General features: G+C 33.6%; 2 protein-coding genes and 1 long non-coding RNA gene across 9 annotated transcripts in view; 1 reads left to right on the top strand and 2 right to left on the bottom strand.

Moving 5' to 3' along the window:
- The first annotated feature begins 644 nt into the window (after positions 1-644).
- Positions 645-5,067, top strand: thtpa (thiamine triphosphatase). 5 transcript variants are annotated; one of them, XM_051097592.1, is made up of 4 exons: positions 645-720; positions 1,085-1,160; positions 2,878-3,366; positions 4,719-5,067. In XM_051097592.1, the coding sequence occupies exons 2-4, from the start codon at positions 1,091-1,093 to the stop codon at positions 4,817-4,819; spliced, it is 660 nt and encodes a 219-aa protein (XP_050953549.1). In that variant the 5' UTR covers positions 645-720; positions 1,085-1,090; the 3' UTR covers positions 4,820-5,067. The 5 variants fall into 5 exon arrangements, with proteins under 5 accessions (XP_050953549.1, XP_050953545.1, XP_050953547.1 ...); XM_051097588.1 differs by having other exon boundaries at positions 2,827-3,366; positions 4,719-5,065; XM_051097590.1 differs by lacking the exon at positions 645-720 and adding an exon at positions 727-931 and having other exon boundaries at positions 2,827-3,366; positions 4,719-5,065.
- LOC127155415 (uncharacterized) lies at positions 1,306-3,005 on the bottom strand. 3 transcript variants are annotated; one of them, XR_007825596.1, is made up of 4 exons: positions 2,859-3,005; positions 2,297-2,411; positions 1,642-1,774; positions 1,306-1,513 (listed from the first exon to the last, which is right to left on the bottom strand). It is a non-coding gene; the product is annotated as an uncharacterized LOC127155415 (long non-coding RNA). The 3 variants fall into 3 exon arrangements; XR_007825597.1 differs by lacking the exon at positions 1,642-1,774; XR_007825595.1 differs by lacking the exons at positions 1,306-1,513; positions 1,642-1,774 and adding an exon at positions 1,872-2,017.
- A 12,229-nt stretch (positions 5,068-17,296) lies between the features above and the next one.
- Positions 17,297-19,466, bottom strand: part of jph1a (junctophilin 1a) — a 46,248-nt gene continuing 44,078 nt past the window's right edge. The window contains exon 6 of the mRNA XM_051098406.1: positions 17,297-18,542. The gene's annotated coding sequence lies outside the window, so the exon portion shown is untranslated. The remainder of the gene's footprint in view (positions 18,543-19,466) is intronic.

Below are 19,466 nucleotides of genomic sequence, written 5' to 3'. Positions count from 1 at the left end.
GATAAAAGAATAGAAAAAAAAATCATTTTATAGTGCTGTTCCACTTTCTTTTATACATCTATCTATCTATCTATCTATCTATACATACATACATACACAGTATATACTTGATTATGATATGAAGAGTTGATTTGCAAAAACATAACTTTATTAATTTAAATCATGTTTTTTATTGTGTTGTCATGTTTTTATTGTTTATTTTGTTAGTTAGCTGTATTTTTGGAGTTATTATTATTTAAATCAAACAGCCCAACTGTATTGATAGTACTTGGAATGCAAATAAATAAATAAATAAAAAATAATAAAAAATAAAACATGATTTTTGAAGTTGTTTTTTTAAACGGAGTTACCTGTTTTTGCAAATGAACTCTAAATATATTATATATACATTTACACTTATATGTATATTTTTGGCCATTAATAACAATTCTACTGAACATGTTATTAGTTTTTATTTTATTTTGCTGTGTAAATATTTAATACAAAACCAAACTGGATAATGTAGCAATATGTGTTATGCAATAACATATATGTGAAATGTGTAATCTTGACAGAAATACAATATTTGTCAAAGTAATGCTTAAAATCATTCTGTTGCGTAGGTTATGCGGAGCGCTTAATGACGCGCAGATATTAGGCTGTCCGTGAATATGCCTGAACGGAAAAGCTCCACAGGACCCCGAATTCCGTGTCTGTCCTCATTACACTGCTGATTGATCAGTAAGCTTCCGTGTTTTTTGTTTGATAGGTTGTTTTCATTCTTTGTTTTGATTGTATCTCAACCGAATTTTAACCGCAATAGTAGTTACAGTATAATTACCACTGTCTGAAATAATAATTTATTAACCTGTTAGTCCGGGCAGTATTCGCTGTTGGCTGTGTTTGGAAACGTACCGAGCTTCCTAACTAGACGGCATTTTTAGTCGGTCACGTAAGCGGAAAACTACTGTCTTACTAGGCAGCTCACTTGGTTTTGAGACACAGCTGATCTTATTTGATTTGGCACAATTACTGCAGTCTTTGATTGATACAAATAACATACCATCGTTCACGTCTTTCTTGTTTTGATTTTTACGTTTCATAGAACAAAATGACTCTAGAGGTTGAGAGAAAATTCGTTTGTGATCCAGAAATTATGAGGAAACTACATGATATTGGAGGTGTGTCAAGATCTTCTCATCCAAATTAACTTTAGATAAATCATATATATATATACATATATATAAATATGTTATATATATGTATATATATATATGATTATATATATATATATATATATATATATATGTTAACTTTATATATATATATATATATATATATATATGTTAACTTTACGTCTTTTTCTTGTATTTTCATGTGTCTGTACAGCTAAATGCACTGGTCAGTGGCAGTTTCAAGACCTGTACTTTGACTCCCCAGATACATATATATATATATGTTAACTTTAAGTCTTTTTCTTGTATTTTCATGTGTCTGTACAGCTAAATGCACTGGTCAGTGGCAGTTTTGAGACCTGTACTTTGACTCCCCAGATACATATATATATATATGTTAATATATTTTATGTTAACTTTACGTCTTTTTCTTGTATTTTCATGTGTCTGTACAGCTAAATGCACTGGTCAGTGGCAGTTTCAAGACCTGTACTTTGACTCCCCAGATATATATATATATATATATATATATATATATATGTTAACTTTACGTCTTTTTCTTGTATTTTTTTTAATGTGTCTGTACAGCTAAATGCACTGGTCAGTGGCAGTTTCGAGACCTGTACTTTGACTCCCCAGATATATATATATATATATATGTTAACTTTAAGTCTTTTTCTTGTATTTTTTTCTTGTATTTTCATGTGTCTGTACAGCTAAATGCATTGGTCAGTGGCAGTTTCAAGACCTGTACTTTGACTCCCCAGATACATATATATATATATATGTTAACTTTACGTCTTTTTCTTGTATTTTCATGTGTCTGTACAGCTAAATGCACTGGTCAGTGGCAGTTTCGAGACCTGAGACCTGTACTTTGACTCCCCAGTCTGTACAGCTAAATGCATTGGTCATATATACTTTGACTATATATATATATATATATATGTTAATATATTTAAGTCTTTTTCTTGTATTTTCATGTGTCTGTACAGCTAAATGCATTGGTCAGTGGCAGTTTCAAGACCTGTACTTTGACTCCCCAGATACATATATATATATATATGTTAACTTTAAGTCTTTTTCTTGTATTTTCATGTGTCTGTACAGCTAAATGCATTGGTCAGTGGCAGTTTCAAGACCTGTACTTTGACTCCCCAGATACATATATATATATATGTGTTAACTTTACGTCTTTTTCTTGTATTTTCATGTGTCTGTACAGCTAAATGCATTGGTCAGTGGCAGTTTCGAGACCTGTACTTTGACTCCCCAGATACATTGGTCAGTGGCATATATATATATATATATATATATATATATATGTTAACTTTAAGTCTTTTTCTTGTATTTTCATGTGTCTGTACAGCTAAATGCACTGGTCAGTGGCAGTTTCGAGACCTGTACTTTGACTCCCCAGATACATATATATATATATATGTGTTAACAGTTTACGTACTTTCTCCCCAGATACATATATATATATATATATTGTGTTTACGTTTTTTCTTGTATTTTCATGTGTCTGTACAGCTAAATGCATTGGTCAGTGGCAGTTTCGAGACCTGTACTTTGACTCCCCAGATACATATATATATATATATATATATATATATATATATATATATGTTAACTTTACGTCTTTTTCTTGTATTTTCATGTGTCTGTACAGCTAAATGCATTGGTCAGCGGCAGTTTCGAGACCTGTACTTTGACTCCCCAGATTTCATCCTCACGTTAAAAGATTTTTGGTTGAGATGCCGAGAAGGACTGTGGGAGCTGAAATGCCCTGCAGTTTCAGGAACTACACCTGACAATGACACTGAGACCCTTTGTACACGATACAGAGAGATAACCAGTTTCCCTCTGATTCAATCAGAAGTCAGCAGGATTATCAGGGAACACACGGCTGAAGGGAGTGAATCAAACTCCTCACAAAAGGAACAAATTGACAAAGTCGCAGAAAATGAGAACGCAGAGGTCTGTTCAGCAGATGACACAAAGTGGCTGAATGACCTCAATCTCGTCTGTTTTGCCGAGTTCAAGACCGAGCGCTGCTCTTACATGCTAGAGAGAGAGACCGGTGCAGTGCGGGTGGATCTGGACCAGGCTGATTTCGGATATTGTGTGGGAGAAATTGAGGTTCTGGTGTCTGAAGGAAGTGACATGAATGCAGCTCTGCAGAGGATTACAAATATTGCTGCAGAACTGGGTGAGACACTGTCATATATACAATACAGAGTGAATTTGCTGCCACATCATATTAAGACCAGTGTTGTTTTAGTATGATTGAGATCCTATTGTAGTTGTTTTATTAATAGTTTGAATTACACTACCAGTCAAACGTTTTTGAACAGTTAGATTTTTAATGTTTTTAAAGAAATCTCTTCTGCTCACCAAGCATGTATTTATTAGATCCAAAGTACAGCCAAAACAGTGAAATACTTTTTTACTATTTAAAATAACTGATTTCTATTTGAATATGTTTTAAAATGTAATTTATTTTTTGTGATCAAAGCTGAATTTTCAGCATCATTACTCCAGTCTTCAGTGTCACATGATTCTTCAGAAATCATTATAATATGCTGATTTGCTGTTCAAGAAATATTATTAATAAATCATTATTAAAACATTATTAGTATTATTATTATTATTGTCAATATTTAAAACAGTTGAGTACATTTTTTCCAGGATTCTTTGATGAATAGAGGGATCCAAAGATTAGCATTTATCAGCACTCAGCATTATATCTAACCATTAATATATATATATATATATATATTATACTTATAATTATAATAGACTAGACTAGAATAGAATAGAATAAAAATGATAGAAATTAATACTTTTATTTAGCAAGGATGCTTTAAATTGATCAAAAGTTATTCATGATGTTACAAAAAAATTCTGTTTCAGATAAATGCTGTTTTTCTTTTTTTTTCATTCATCAAAGAAACCTAAAAAATATACTCAACTGTTGTCAACATAATAATAATAATAATTAATAATAATAATGATAATAATAATAATAATTTTTTTTTTTTTTTTTTTTTTTTTTGCAGCAAATCAGAATATTACAATGATTTCTGAAGGATCATGTGACTGGAGAAAAATTCAGGTTTAAAATCAGGAATAAATTAGATTTTAAAATATTTTCAAATAGAAAATAGTTATTTAAATAGTAAAATATATATATATATATATATATATATAGTTTTTATATTTTACATTTCTGTCATTTTATATTTAAGTTTTACTCATTTTTGTTAGGTTTTATGTGTGTGTGTATACTTTTTATTTATTTATTTTTATTTTTTAGTAATTTTAGTACATCAAATAAATATAATATATAATATAAGGTTAGATTTTCTTTTAGCAACTAGCTGAAATAAAATGAAAATATGTGTATCTATATAAATCGTGTATATATATATATATATATATATATATATATATATAAATAACCCTGAAGAAGCACAGAAATTACAGAAAAATAATGTCACATAAACCTGTTTTCACATCACTTTATAATAAATATTGTATTTTTGTTGTCTCTCTCCACAGGTTTAAGCTGTGAGAAGAAAGTACAGGGGAAAATGCATGTTTACCTTCAAAAATATCGACCTGAACACTATGCAAAGCTTCTTAGTGCTTATATTTTATGAAAAATCTCTTTGTAGATTTAAAATTCTGTTTCATTTATGATTCACCTTTAATGCTCATATTTTAATGAGAAAATAAGCACTGATAATGTATAGTGTATTATTATAAATAACAAATATTAACTTGAAGTGTTTAAGTGAGGTAAAGATTAATACAGAAAATACAGTACCAAATGAAAAAATGATTATATAGCCTATAATGGCAGCTTGGGTCATTTAATCAGATATCTGATTAAAAAAAATTAATACCTTAATAAAAGTCTCTGTCTCTGTCTCTCTTTTTTTTTTTTTTTTTTTTTAATTGCTGTTTCTATATCTATTATATAAATTTGAGTGTATAAGAAGTATATAAGTAAGTTCTTTGTATATAAGTATAATGAGTAATATGAAAACATATTGCAGATACTTTTATTTTGATAGTAATTTGGCAGTTTTCTGCTTTGACCTAAATAGATTGGTAGATCGTTGCAAAATGCAACGTTTGCTCAGTAGAGGGCGCTGTTATCTTTCTTATGAGCTGTTCGCTCAACATGCCAGCAGTTGGCGCAATGTTCCTGGAAAACAACTGACAAGTTCATTAAAATCTGTTTTCACACCAGGTGGTTGGGTAACGTATACTGAACAGATTTAGAAATGGTTAAAATGATCCTAATGATTTATAATGCATCAATTATCTATATATATTACACTGATTCAGAAATAGCTGGAATAGATGTCCAATGCTCACACAACACACAACTGTAACTATCTTATGCTATTCTCAATGCTTTTCTCAATGCTACCATGAAATATGTTATTCATAAATATTTAATTCTACAACCGCAATACATCTGGTGTCAAATTGTTGGCATATTTGAGTGCAAAACACATGTATATTTCAGAACAAAAAAAAACAGATTTTAATCAGGGTTGCCAAGTCTGCAAAACAAAACAAGTCCAATTGCATTTTTTTTTTCCTGTGGTTTTCCGCTCTGGTGAAATCGCTTTAACTTGCAGACTAAAAAACAACCTGCAGCAACAGTGTAAAAGTAGCCAAATTCTGAAGGAAAATAGAGGATTTGGCAACGCTGAATTTAATATATCAAGGATAAAGTATAGAATAGATATTTTTCAACCGAAAAAAATAACAAAATGGCACCCACTCAAGGTAAACGATGACTGGGAAGGTCACGAAGGCTACGAGCTCACGTGCAAGGCTGAAGTAAAAGAGAGCTGGTATGGTAGAGGGATGCAAGAGCTATTTATTTCAGCCCGAGACTTCGGCTTGAGTGTGGAGAGAAGGCTTTTATGAGGAAATATTAGGAGAGGTGAAATATGACGCTGTGTACTCGCTTTAAAGTGCAAGTATCTCCAGCTTTCTTCCCCCCTAACATAAGGCCTTTCAGATTTCTCTTATTTTATATTGATATCCCTGAGAAAATGACTCAGACCAACTCTCTTCTTTGTTTTTGTATTTTTATAGTAATGAAAAGAAGCCATTGTTCAGACTTTTGACAGGATACAATTAAAGTGCCATTATTTCAGAGGAACCTTCAGATGGGAACCGGGTGACAGAGGGAGACAGAGGTGTATTTTTCGCATCAAAACCATTTGGTTGCCTTGTAATTTTTGCTAATAAAAGCTTTAGTTTATCTGCTTACGATCCCACACACATCCATTCGCATTCAAGTTCTCACAGTCTCACAAAAGCCCCCTTTCTCTCTGTCCAAACAATCAGTGACCTTCCTGTCATCTATAACACTTACACAGGTGATCAAATGAAGCCACATGGCGCTGTTGCTTTGAAAGTTCTCACATTTGACTCCCGCAGCAGCTGCTTTACACTATTTTGGTTTGGCTTTGGCACAGCCTGTGACTACAGTCCCTTCACACACACACACAGATCTTGTTTAAATCATCTCTAATGACTAATAAATCTATGTAAAACACATCTGCACTGTGGAACTGGAAGAAAGCACAATTATAAAACAGCATAAAAACCATCAGGTATGCCAAATAAAAAGCATGTTTGTTCTGGATAAAGATCTAAAATTCTTTGTTCTGTTGAAATTTGTCTTCTAAAAATGTGTAGAAAATGTCAAAAAATGTATTTATTCATTCTATATCAAACAATCAAATGTTTTAAAAAATAAAAATGAATTGTGTTTATTCAAAGCTTTATATCTGGAATCTTTCAGGCCCAAAACAAAAACAATGCAACATATGGTTACACTATGTTTTATGGTGTCCTTGTTACATTTAGTACTGACTTATATTAATTAACAACATGTACTTACTGTAGGGTTAGGATTAGGGTTTCATTTATTGCATGCTATTGTGCATTATTTATTGTTATTACGATACAGTACATGTACAATGTTACTTAACATAAAAAGAGGACTTTTGAAGCATGTTAACAAGTTCTTATGTGAGGTATCATTCAAAACTGCTCCAATGTCAAAGGAACTGTATGTAGTTTTGTATATAGGGGACTTTGAAGCCCCCTACTATGGATGCCCGTTTCCGCCACTGAATACAAAAAAAAAAAGGTAATTGTGACTTTTTACCTCAGTTATGACCTTTTTTTCTTGCATTTGCAATTTTACATCTCGCAAAAGACTTTTTTTCTCAGAATTGCGTGATATAAACTCATAATCGTGAGTTATAAAGTCAGAATTGTGAGACAAACTCAGTTCTGAGATATAAACACTCAATTCTCATTTTTTTTCTCAGAATTGCGTTATAAAGTCAGAACTGAGATATTTAAATTCGCAATTCTTACTTCTTTCTCAGAATTGCGTGATATAAGCTTGTAATTTTGAGTTATAAAGTCAGAATTGTGAGACAAACTCAATTCTGAGATTAAAAAAACCTTCTCAATTCTGACTTTTTTTTTCAGAATTGTGAAATATAAGCTTGTAATTGTGAGTTATAAAGTCAGAATTGTGAGATATAAATTTGCAATTCTTACTTTTTTCCTCAGAATTGTGAGATATAAACTTGTAACTGTGAGTTATAAAGTCAGAATTGTGAGACAAACTCAATTCTGAGATAAAAAAACCCCTCTCAATTCTGACTTTTTTTTTTCAGAATTGTGAAATATAAACTTGTAATTGTGAGTTATAAAGTCAGAATCGCAAGACAAACTCAATTCTGAGATATAAACTCTCAATTCTGACTTTTTTTCTCAGAATTGCATGATATAAACTCATGAGTTATAAAGTCAGAATTGTGAGACAAACAATTTGATGTCCAATACCGACGTCAGCTAATGTTGATATTGTGTTGTTTGTAGGTTATGTAATCAAAATCCAACGTTAATTCAACGTCAAATTGACGTCAACCCGATTTTCATTCTGTCTGACGTTGGGGTCCAACATCGACCTGACGTTGCAGTGACATTCGACACCTGCTGGGGCAATTCTGAGAACATATCAGTCTATTGCAGTTTATATCATGCAATTCTGAGAAAAAAGTCAAAATTGAGAATTTACATCTCACAATTCTGACTTCATATCTCACAACTGTGAGTTTGTATCACACAGTACTGAGAAAAAAAATCAGAAATCACTTATGTCATAGTTTGGTCAGTTACCCAGATGTGCGGCCATATTGGAGATACACAGATGTAAACAACAGCATGGATTGCATGGTTAATGCACTGAATGAATGAATATGTTGTTCTGCTAATTTATGCTGTCTAAACCACAGAAAAAATTGTGTGGAAGCTGCTAAATCATATAGAGAAGGACTTGCAAGAAATGGCACAATATTTTGTCAAACTGAAGTTATTAGGTGGAATAGATACAAGACACGTACAAGCAGTATTAATTAACATATTAGCCTAATATTTCACTTATCTGACCGGAAATGATAAGAACAAAAACAAATGTTGTCAAGATTCTTGACGTGGAAATCCAGGTTCAGTTTGGCCAACCACAAACACCTTTTGTTCCTCAGACAGTTTTTTGCACTCTTCTCCTTGATTGGTATAACTTTTGGCAGTCTATAGTACTACAAATGTTTTTCCCGGTCCGACCGATTAGTACAGCCCAAAACATGACAATAATTGACCATTTTCATAAGCAATTAATCAGCAAAATATGCAAGTTTTGTTCGATTTAGTGGTATTGTTTACATTCACAGCCGCCCATATGGCTGATTGATGACGCGTCATGAAATCACTCTATTGTTATCCTTACCTTGATCTCTTGGCTCCATTTCTTGTGTCCCATTTTGATGGTATCCCCATCCCACACCTGCTTCTGTGACCAGATGTACTCTTTCTCACAGGCCTTTGTGGTTTTTGGTCCAGACCACCCATAACCAGTGTGTCATCATTAAAGATATCTATGAAAAGCTGGAACCATATCTCTGAATAATATTCAGTGTTTCTATTCAAAACATCAGCTTTCTGCAGCTTATTACAGAATCGATCCCTCCCACTGTACCTTTGCACATAGATCTGATCTTACAAGTTTTTTGCCTTTTTTTAATATCTCCCCATTCTACGGTATGAGAGATTCAAATCTGATTATGCAGATCCTAGGTTCAGGTCCAGTTCACTAGATCTAGAATTAGGTCTCACTAGACTCTCCTTCATCATTGCTCAAAAATTTAGCAATGGCTGTGTTCACTGACTTCATCTGACCAGCACATTTTTCTAGCAGTGTTATTATACCAAGCAGGGATAGTCACACCTTACTGTTTTACATCATTGTCTCTTTAACTTTTTAAGATAGACACCATTCCCCAATCTCTACTCATCACAGGCTATTTTAGAAAGGAACATTTAAAGGAGAAGTCCACTTCCAGAACAACAATTCACAAATAATTTACTCACCCCCTTGTCATCCAAGATGTTCATGTCTTTCTGTCTTCAGTCGTAAAGAAATTTTGGCTTTTGAGGAAAACATTTCAGGATTTTTCTTCATATAATGGACTTCATTGGTGCCCCGATTTTGAACTTCCAAAATGCAGTTTAAATGCAGCTTCAAAAGGCTCTAAACAATCCCAGCCGAGGAAGAAGGGTCTTATCTAGCGAAACGATCAGTCATTTTTTTTCAGAGAATAAAAATTTGTATACTTTTAGAACACAAAAGCTCCTGTAGCACAGGTTCTGTGATCCGCGTTCACGTACTATTGAATCACATCGAAAGGTCACACGGAACATAGGCGGAACCACAGACCCAGTGTTTACAATGCGAATGTGCAAAGACTAAGAAAGTGCAAATAAGTCAAACGCTGTTTACAAACAAAAAGGTACAACAATGTCGGACGATTCTGAAGTTGTAGGAGAAAATAAGATGGAGTTTTTTGACATACTCTACTTTTTTGAGCCAAAGTACACAGACAATGAACTTAGACATGATTTATAGTAGTGATGGGAAGTTCGGATCATTTTACTGACTCAGACTTTTGTTCAGCAAAATGAACAAATCTTTTTTTCGAGTCATTTCGCCCATTTTGTTAATTTTAGCAAAATATAATTAAAATGTTACGTGTTACTTCCCTAACACATCTACGGCTTACACAAATGTTGATCACACTACAAACATCAAAACTATAATGCTATAAGAAACAGAAAAGATTAATTAATTGTTTACCTGGGTCTTTAGTCTATGATTAGCTCATCTCATCTCTTTTCCGACAAGTTTTCGGGTTTGAGTGGTTCGTTCATCACGTGATAGCCCCATAAGATGAACGAACGACTCGAAAAACCCGAAGACTCGAAACAGGTGAACTAATCCCAGTACAGAACCTGATAGGATGTTGTGCATATGCGACTGAACGAATCACTCCCCGAGACTCGTTCTTCCCGAGTCACATTGAAGATTTGTTCAAAATGAAAGAATCGTTCAAGAACGCCCCATTACTAATTTGTAGCATCGTGGACACGCATCCCAGAGCCTGTGCTACATGAGCTTTTGTGTTTAAAAAGTATACAAATTTTTATTTTTCGAAAAAAAATACTGATTGTTTCGCTAGATAAGACCCTTCTTCCTCGGCTGGGATCATTTAGAGCCTTTTGAAGCTGCATTTAAACTACATTTTGGAAGTTCAAAATCGGGGCACCAGTGAAGTCCATTATATTGAGAAAAATCCTGAAATGTTTTCCTCAAAAACCATAATTTCTTTAAGACTGAAGACAGAAAGACATGAACATCTTGGATGACAAGGGGGTGAGTAAATTATTTGTAAATTGTTGTTCTGGAAGTGGACTTCTTCTTTAAAATATGAAATGAGGAATTAGGGAAAATCAATAAATTATGAATAATTTATTTTGTGCAAATAACATGTAACCTTGTAATCCATAAAAAAGTAACTGTGGTCTGATTACGAGTATTTTAAAATGTAATTTAAATTAGTGCTGTCAAACGATTAATTGCGATTAATCACATTCAAAATACTTTTTTGTTTACACAATATATGTTTGTGCTGTGTATATTTATTATGTATATATAAATAATAATACAAAAATGTTTACATGTATGAATTTATATATATTTGATATTACATATATATTTGATATTACATATATATATATATATATATATTCAATATAAAACATAACATATATTTCTTAAATATGTACATGCATGTGTGTATTTATATATATATATATATATATATATATATATACACATATATATATAGTACACATACACATATATTTTGTAAAAAAAACCTTTCATTTTGGATCCGATTCATTACGATTAATCATTTGACTACTAAATTTAATCTATTTACAAGTACTTTTGAAATTTAATTACGTACTACGCAGTTTTGGCAGTCAGAATGATTTTGAAACTGATATTGATAGTAGGGAAATAAAAAAAAAAACCTTTACATACAGTTTCTTTAAGTATGTTTTTGAACTATTAAGGGTTAGAAGTGTATGACATTGCGAGATGACATGTTGTGCAATAGTTTTGTTAGAGTAAATTAGCGTGACAGAAATAGTTCATGCATTTGATAATATGATACAAGGTCAATAAATCATATGAGTAAATGTTTACATGCAGCTGTTGTGGCTCACCCAAGAAAAATAAATTAATTGATGAAGCAAATTGGAAATACAGAAGCAGTTGAACATTTCACTACTTCGCAATGAGTGATGCTTAATGGTTCTCACTGAAAAAACAGCACTATCTATCTATCTATCTATGATTTTCAGGATGTCTAGGATCTGTTTGGGACTTAAATAAATTAAGGTCATAGGTACAGTATAGAAGATAAGGTGTATAGAAGATAATTTCTCTCTCTTTCTCTCCCAAAGAAAAAAAAAACATGTCATATTTGATTTATCATCACACTCCTCTGAGGCTAAAGCCACATCCGAGCTCCTGTAACAGTTCTGTCACTTCTCATTTCACATGTGTGCATATCTAAAGGAACCAGTGACCCAGGGACTTCAGCTCTCAAATCTCTTATTCTTACGTATCAACAGTAAACCAAAGACTAAGCCATTATTTATTTGTCATAAATTGATAATTCACCCATGTATACCTTAACTATTAGGTGCTTCATGATGCTACAGAAGAACCTTTTTTGTCATAATGGTTCTTTGTGGACCAAAAATAATTCTTATATGGCATCACTGTGAAGAACCTTTTCAAGCACCTTTATTTTTAAGAGTGTATGTAACCATTTTATTGACTTATTGGGATAATGTATATATACTGTAAAGGCAGGGCCATAAAATATAGACAATACAATACAATACAAAACCACAGTCAGCAATTCCATGTTTTAATTAATGATGGCTTATGGCAAATTCCTAGCATTAATTAGACCCAATCACATCCAGTTGGCATTACAAAATAAACACTAAATGCTAGTGTCTGAGATCCATACATCACAATTTCTTTGGTCTAATTGAATTTGTAAACTAAGCTGAATGTGGAATGCTGTTTATTGTATGAAACAATCTAGATGTACGTAATTTACATTCTGACAGCTGTTTATGTCAGGAAAGCAGAGCCCAGGTTTGTTTAGACTACCAGTATGTGAGTCATTTGCCACGTACGCTACACTCAGACGTTGGTTTTCTTAGAGTGCTTACAACTAAGGGTACAAGGGTGATTCACTACATATAATCCATTATATGGTTTACTAAGTAGAAACCAGTTATTCCAGCGGGGCTCAGCTATACACAGAAATATAATTTTGCTTATGTTAACGTCTTAGCGACTCTGTTTTAAGAAAACACATAACCAGCTATATCCCTTCACTGCTTACTAATCTTAATCCAATTTCAGCAACACTTTACATTCGCTTTTTAGAAGCTGGTAGAGCTTTGGCCTCTGAAGAAGTTTAAGATTACACATGTGAAACTGATTCTGTAGTGTGGAGCACAGTGCTCACGCTATGCGTGTCTACATTTAGTCATGCAAAAGTGAAACGCTCAAAGTATTTTAAAAGGTCAGAGGGTTCAGAGCAACATGCTCTGTATTATAACATATAAGTCCAATTTGGAGTAGACGTAGTTACGTCACTTGCAACTACGTTCGCATTGTGGTAGCAGAAAAACACTGGTAACAAGTAGAGAGAAACAGATAAATCCAAGGAATAGGCTAAGAGAAAAACAATTATGGACATCATTTTTATAGAATAATGTCATTAAAGATGCCAAGCTATGGGTCAAAATAATTGATTTTTGTTTTATGCCAAAATCATTAGGATATTATATAAAGATCATGTTCCGTGAAGATATTTTTTAAAATTCCTACTGTAAATATATCAAAACTTAATTTTTGATTAGTAATATGCAATGTTAAGAACTTTATTTGGACAACTTTAAAGGTAATTTTCTCAATATTTAAATTTTTTTGCACCCTTAGACCTTATAATGAACGTTATGTTTTTATTACAGTAGAATGAGTGATTTCTGTCTACATACACCGCAGGTCCCCTTACATGGAAATCGTTATTTTGCGCTGCCATGTTTCTACAGTAGCCTTCAATGGACTACTGTAGAGGGTTCAGAGCAACATGCTCTGTATTATAACATATAAGTCCAATCTGGAGTAGTTGTAGTTACGTCACTTGCAACTACGTTCGCACTGTGGTAGCAGAAAAACACTGGTAACAGTGGAGAGAAATAGATAAATCCAAGGAATAGGCTAAGAGAAAAACAATTATGGACATCATTTTTATAGAATAATGTCATTAAAGACGCCAAGCTAAATGCAGACGTTTACCCTGCTGAAAAAAAAAAAACAGCTAAACCCAGCCTAAGCTGGTCATCCAGGCTGGTCTTAGCTGGTCAGGCTGGAAGACCAGCTGGAACAACCAGATAAAACCAGCTACTTCCAGCTTAAACTTAGGCTGGTTTTAGCTGGGGCGGGGGTTCAGCAGGGTACAGGTGCGATATGTAATATTTAGGATGATCTATTGACAGAAATGCAACATAATATACACAAATGTGACCCTGGACCACAAAACCAGTCTTAAGTCGCTGGGGTATATTTGTAGCAATAGCCAAAAATACATAGTATGGGTCAAAATTGTAGATTGTTGTTTTATGCCAAAAATCATTAGGATATTACGTAAAGATCATGCTCCATGAAGATTTTTTGTAAAATTCCTACTGTAAATATATCAAAACTTAATTTTTTATTAGTAATATGCAATGTTAATAACTTTATTTGGACAACTTTAAAGGTGATTTTCTCAATATTTTAATTTTTTTGCACCTCAGATTCCAGATTTTCAAATAGTTGTATCTCAGCCAAATATTGTTATATCATAGCAAACCATACATTAATGGAAAGCTTTCGGATGATGTATAAATCTCAGTTTGGAAAAATTGACCCTTATGAATGGTTTTTTATAATATGTTTTTAGAGATGTATAAAGACCTTATAATGAACGTTATGTTTTTATTACAGTAGAATGAGTGATTTCTGTCTACATACACCGCGGGTCCCCTTACATGGAAATTGTTTTTTTGCGCTGCCATGTTTCTACAGTAGCCTTCAATGGACAAACTGTTCTACCGAGTGTGTTTCGCCACTATGTTGTTCTTGTGAATAAAACAATGATAAAACAGGTAACAATAGTATTCACAATACTATAATAATATAATTATTTAATTTACCACTGGCTTCTCTCTGCTGTCTCAGACGACGACATCTTTGTCCTGTGTCGGCCCTATGTGCAATTCGCAACCTCACCGCTAGATGCCGCTAAAATTTGCACACTGCACCTTTAAGCGGACAGGCTATGCATGAAACCTGCTATGACTAACGTTACTTTTAAAGCATAAATTTGATTTAAACAATAGGTCTATATAATATTTACATATGCAGTTCATAGGAGACATATGTAGTCCTACAATTATAGCATTACATACTATTTAAATAAATAAATAAATAAAAATAGACCTTTTTTCTCGCAAATGCAAGTTTATATCTACTGAACAATACCGAGCTTGTTAGTTCTGAGGGGAAAAAAACCCAGACGTGTAATTTATCATTCTGAGCCGAGGAGAAAATGATGACAGGTTGATTTTTCTTATCAGAACTGTGAGATATCATTTTGGAATTGTGATAGTAAAGTGAGAATTTTAAAATATAAACTCAAATTTACCTTTTTATTCTTTTATTCCATGACTGTTACTTGAAAACTGTCGTTTTCTGTCACCAGATAGGCTCCGCCCATAAAAACGTCATCACTGTATACAAACACCGAGTTGGTTTGTAATGTACTTCGTTCTAGTGCAAACTAACCCAACAAAAATAAATAAATGTATTGTAAAATAGTGTGGTACCATATTGGTTATCGGTTAACTGTTTCATTATGAATTTTTTTATTTAATCCGCAGGGATTCAAATAATATTTTCTCCACTGTATAGTCCACAAGAGGAAACAATAATTGAATTTATAAAAATGACCCCATTCAAACATTTACATACACTTAAATTTTAATACTGTGTTGTTACCTGAATGATCCACATCTGTGCTTTTTTTGTTTAGTGGTAGTTGTTCATGAGTCCCTTGTTTGTCCTGAGCAGTTAAACTGCCTGCTGTTCGTCAGAAAAATCCTTCAAGTCCCACAGATTCTTTGGTTTTTCAGCATTTTTGTGTATTTGAACCCTTTCCAACAATGACTGCATAATTTTAAGATCCATCTTTATTCACACTGAGGACAACCGAGGGACTCATATGTGCTAGAAGGAAACACAATGCATTAAGAGCTGGGGGGTGAAAACTTTTGGAATTTGAAGATCAGAGTAAATGTAACTTATTTTGTCTTTTGGGAAACATGTCAGTATCTTCTGTAGCTTTTGAAGGACAGTACTAAATGAAGAAAACATGCTATTTAGGCAAAATAAGAAAAATATACACATCTTCATTCTGTTCAAAAGTTTTCACCCCCGGCTCTTAATGCATCGTTTTCCCTTCTGGAGCATCAGTGAGCGTTTGAACCTTCTGTAATAGTTGCATATGAGTCGCTCAGTTTTTCTGGGTGTGAAAAGACGGATCTCAAAATCATAGTCATTGTTGTAAAGATGCTCAAATGTACACTATCGACCTCAACTGCAGATGTGTTATAGCACAATAAATAAAAATAAAAAATCATGGAGAAATCAGACTTACAAGGCATAACATTTTTTTTTTTATTATACAGATAAATACCATAACTTTTCAAATTACAGAAATACGTGGGGCTCTATGGGCTTGAAATGAAACAGAGATGAGTTTTTTTGCATTCAAGGGTTCAAAAAGGATTCCTGCATCCTCAGCATTTCAAATCACACTGAATCATAGGTTTCGAGTCTTAATTCTGATGATGTGTGAGATGCTTGATATAAAGGAGCTATACTGCTTCTGACAAAATACAATTGTGCATTTCTATAGAAAAATATCGTAGAATTCATATTGTAATGGCTGTGCTCTGTAAAAATGCTTATAAATAGAATAAACCTTATATAGTATATAAATGTCTTTTTTTTTTGTTTGTGCAACATTTGTTTTTAGAAAAATAATTCCACGTCCTGCCCTGTTAGCGTAACAGCTCGCGCCTCTCCTTCAGAAAACATATAAAAAGAGCCCGTACACATTGCACTGCATTGTTGCACAGAACTGAAATCCAACCAAACGAAACACGTCCTTCAAGAGTAAATTTTGTATGCCTTAAACACATTTTACCTCAGTTGTTTTAAATCAAATATACAGGCGGTAATGCGTTTAAAGACCCCATGCAAACGAAAACTAAAAGCAGGGTTTGAAGAAGAGAAACTGAGTTTTCCAAGCCCTTGTACACTCACCAAACACTAGAAACGATATCTAGAATGCTATATATAATAAATAAATCCTTAATAAACCTTCTGAAGAGGGAAACTGCACATAAATATAAGAGTAACAAATAAAAGTTAAATTTCAGGATGTACCAAAAAAAACCCAACAACTAATTTTACAATATAGTGGCACATTTAAAATAACTTCCCAATGACTCAGAATTTGCATACTTCGATTTAAGACAAAGACTTCATCTCATACGAGGCTTTTATTTCCTTTTCTGTAGTTTGAGGTAAACTGAAGTACTGTTAAAGACTCTTAAAGGCAACGTCCTACTTCCTCTAGCGCCACCTGACTGTGGCACCACCTGACTTTTGATATCCAAAGCATCCAAGGTCACAAACATGCAAGCAAGCCCTCAACATCATCTTTTTGTTTTTTTTTTTGTTTAAACATCTCACTGCTGTCACACGTCACAAACGTGACGTGAGGCGCAATAACTCTTGCACAACATCGCATGCACAATGGCATAGGCTTAATTTACATAACACGACAAACAGTCGATTCCCAGAATTAAATAAATAACACACTTTATAAGACTTTTTGATGGTTTTGACATGATCTGAGTGGACGTGATCGAAAAGCGAGAAACCACATGTCCCTTATCTCGTACCTGAACTTTTCAACTCTTTGACATTTTTCCTTGGGACAGAACCACAGTGCCCCGACTGGTGAACAATTAAACTCTGTCAGTGTAAAAATAAATCATATTGCACATTTTTAATAAATAATATAATATTTTCTCTTGTCTGGATTTGGCAAAAAAGGTGGGAGTGATTTTGCTTTGCATTAAATTCAAACAAACATAAAGGAAAGAAAGAACGGTACATGAAAACAAAAAGCGAAACGTGATGAGTACAGTAGGGAGCGTCGACTCAAGAGCTTCCGAGAAGAACGTAGGAGATGCTAGAAGAAACTGCAGTGGGTCGGTAAAGGGTGTAAGACGGATGAGTGACGCTGGTGTGCGCGTTCGGTTTCCTCGGGCCAGGCTGGCTGGAACGTACGCCCGCTGCAGCAAAGCCCCCTGAACGCATTCCTCTGGCGCTGCGAGCACATCTCCCAGTTACACGTCAGATGGTAAATGAGTAAGGCAGCTGCTCTTGCCCATCATGCAAAAGTGCATCATCAAACATTTCCAGTTAAGTCTCTGCCAGAGACCTATGGAGTGGCTGATATTAAGGCTTTCCGTCAGCAGATAAGAGTCGCGTTACACTGCATTCTCTTCTTCGGTTTCCACTTTAATGGTGATTTTTTCCCCCAGAATATTTTCATCTCTTTTGCCAGAGCCACATGATATTAGGCCACGTCATTCTCAAGGATGATGCTTTGGGTTTCAAACCCCCAAATGTTGATTCTTCAGCTCCCTCTGCCCTCTGGAGACTGCCTGGTGCCATTTGGATTTCAGAAAGGTCATTGACACTGTGTGGGTCGCCATCCAACGCTAAAGGGATAAATGCAATACAGGGTTAAAAGTTACAGTACATCCATAAACAATGCAGATGGGGTTAGTTGTCACGGAGGCTGTAGCTAGCAGGTGTTCTGGATGTTGGCTTCAAACAAACTGTAACATTATGACAAATATTTGTTGTTCAGAATTACAGGGATAGCTCAGGGAAAAATTTTAATTACCACATGATTTGCTCACCCTCAAGTCATCCTAGGTATATATGACTTTCTTCTTTCAGATGAGTAAAATCTAGCTTTATAATGGTAGTGAATGGCTGTTTAGATTTTGACATACTCCACATAGTTCCGGGGGGTTAATAAAGGCCTTCTGAAGCAAACCTATGTGTTTGTATAAGAAAAATATCCATATTTATAACTTTATAAACCTTAATCTCTAGCTTCCGCTAAATTTCGTACGTGCGTTCATGAGAAGTGGAGATTATTGTTTATAAAGTTTTAAATATGGATATATTTCTTACACAAAAGTATTGATTTGCTTCAGAAGGCTTTTATTTACCCCCCAGAGTCCTGTGGAGTACTATTTATGATGGATGGATGCATTTTATCGGACTTCAAAGTCTCAACACCCATTCACTCCTATTATAAGGCTTGGAAGAGCCACGGCATTTTTAATATAACTCAGATCGGATTCGTCTGAAAGAAGAAAGTCATATACACCTAGGATGGCTTGAGGATGAGTAAATCATGGGGCAATTTCATTTTTGGGAGAACTATCCCTTTAGTAGATGTTTTAGTTATAAATATAGTTAATACAGGGTTATAAAAATTCCATCATAATCTATAATTACCTGTCATTTTAATTTTCATATTTTAATTAGAATAACACATTTAATTGCTTTTATGTTTATTCACATTTTTGTTTTTAATCATGAACCTACAGGACGACAGCGCAGTGTTT

Source organism: Labeo rohita, chromosome 24 (genome assembly GCF_022985175.1).
Source record: "Labeo rohita strain BAU-BD-2019 chromosome 24, IGBB_LRoh.1.0, whole genome shotgun sequence".
Classification (NCBI taxonomy): Eukaryota; Metazoa; Chordata; class Actinopteri; order Cypriniformes; family Cyprinidae; genus Labeo; species Labeo rohita.
Note: the sequence above shows the minus strand (reverse complement) of the source record. Positions and strands in the feature narration are given on the sequence as shown.

Excerpts from the sequence above, each read along its gene's own strand:
- thtpa (XM_051097588.1), top strand. The coding sequence starts at position 1,091 with ATGACTCTAGAGGTTGAGAGAAAATTCGTTTGTGATCCAGAAATTATG. Across the intron at positions 1,161-2,826 it reads GAAACTACATGATATTGGAG|CTAAATGCATTGGTCAGCGG; the intron begins GTGTGTCAAGAT and ends GTGTCTGTACAG. Across the intron at positions 3,367-4,718 it reads AAATATTGCTGCAGAACTGG|GTTTAAGCTGTGAGAAGAAA; the intron begins GTGAGACACTGT and ends CTCTCTCCACAG.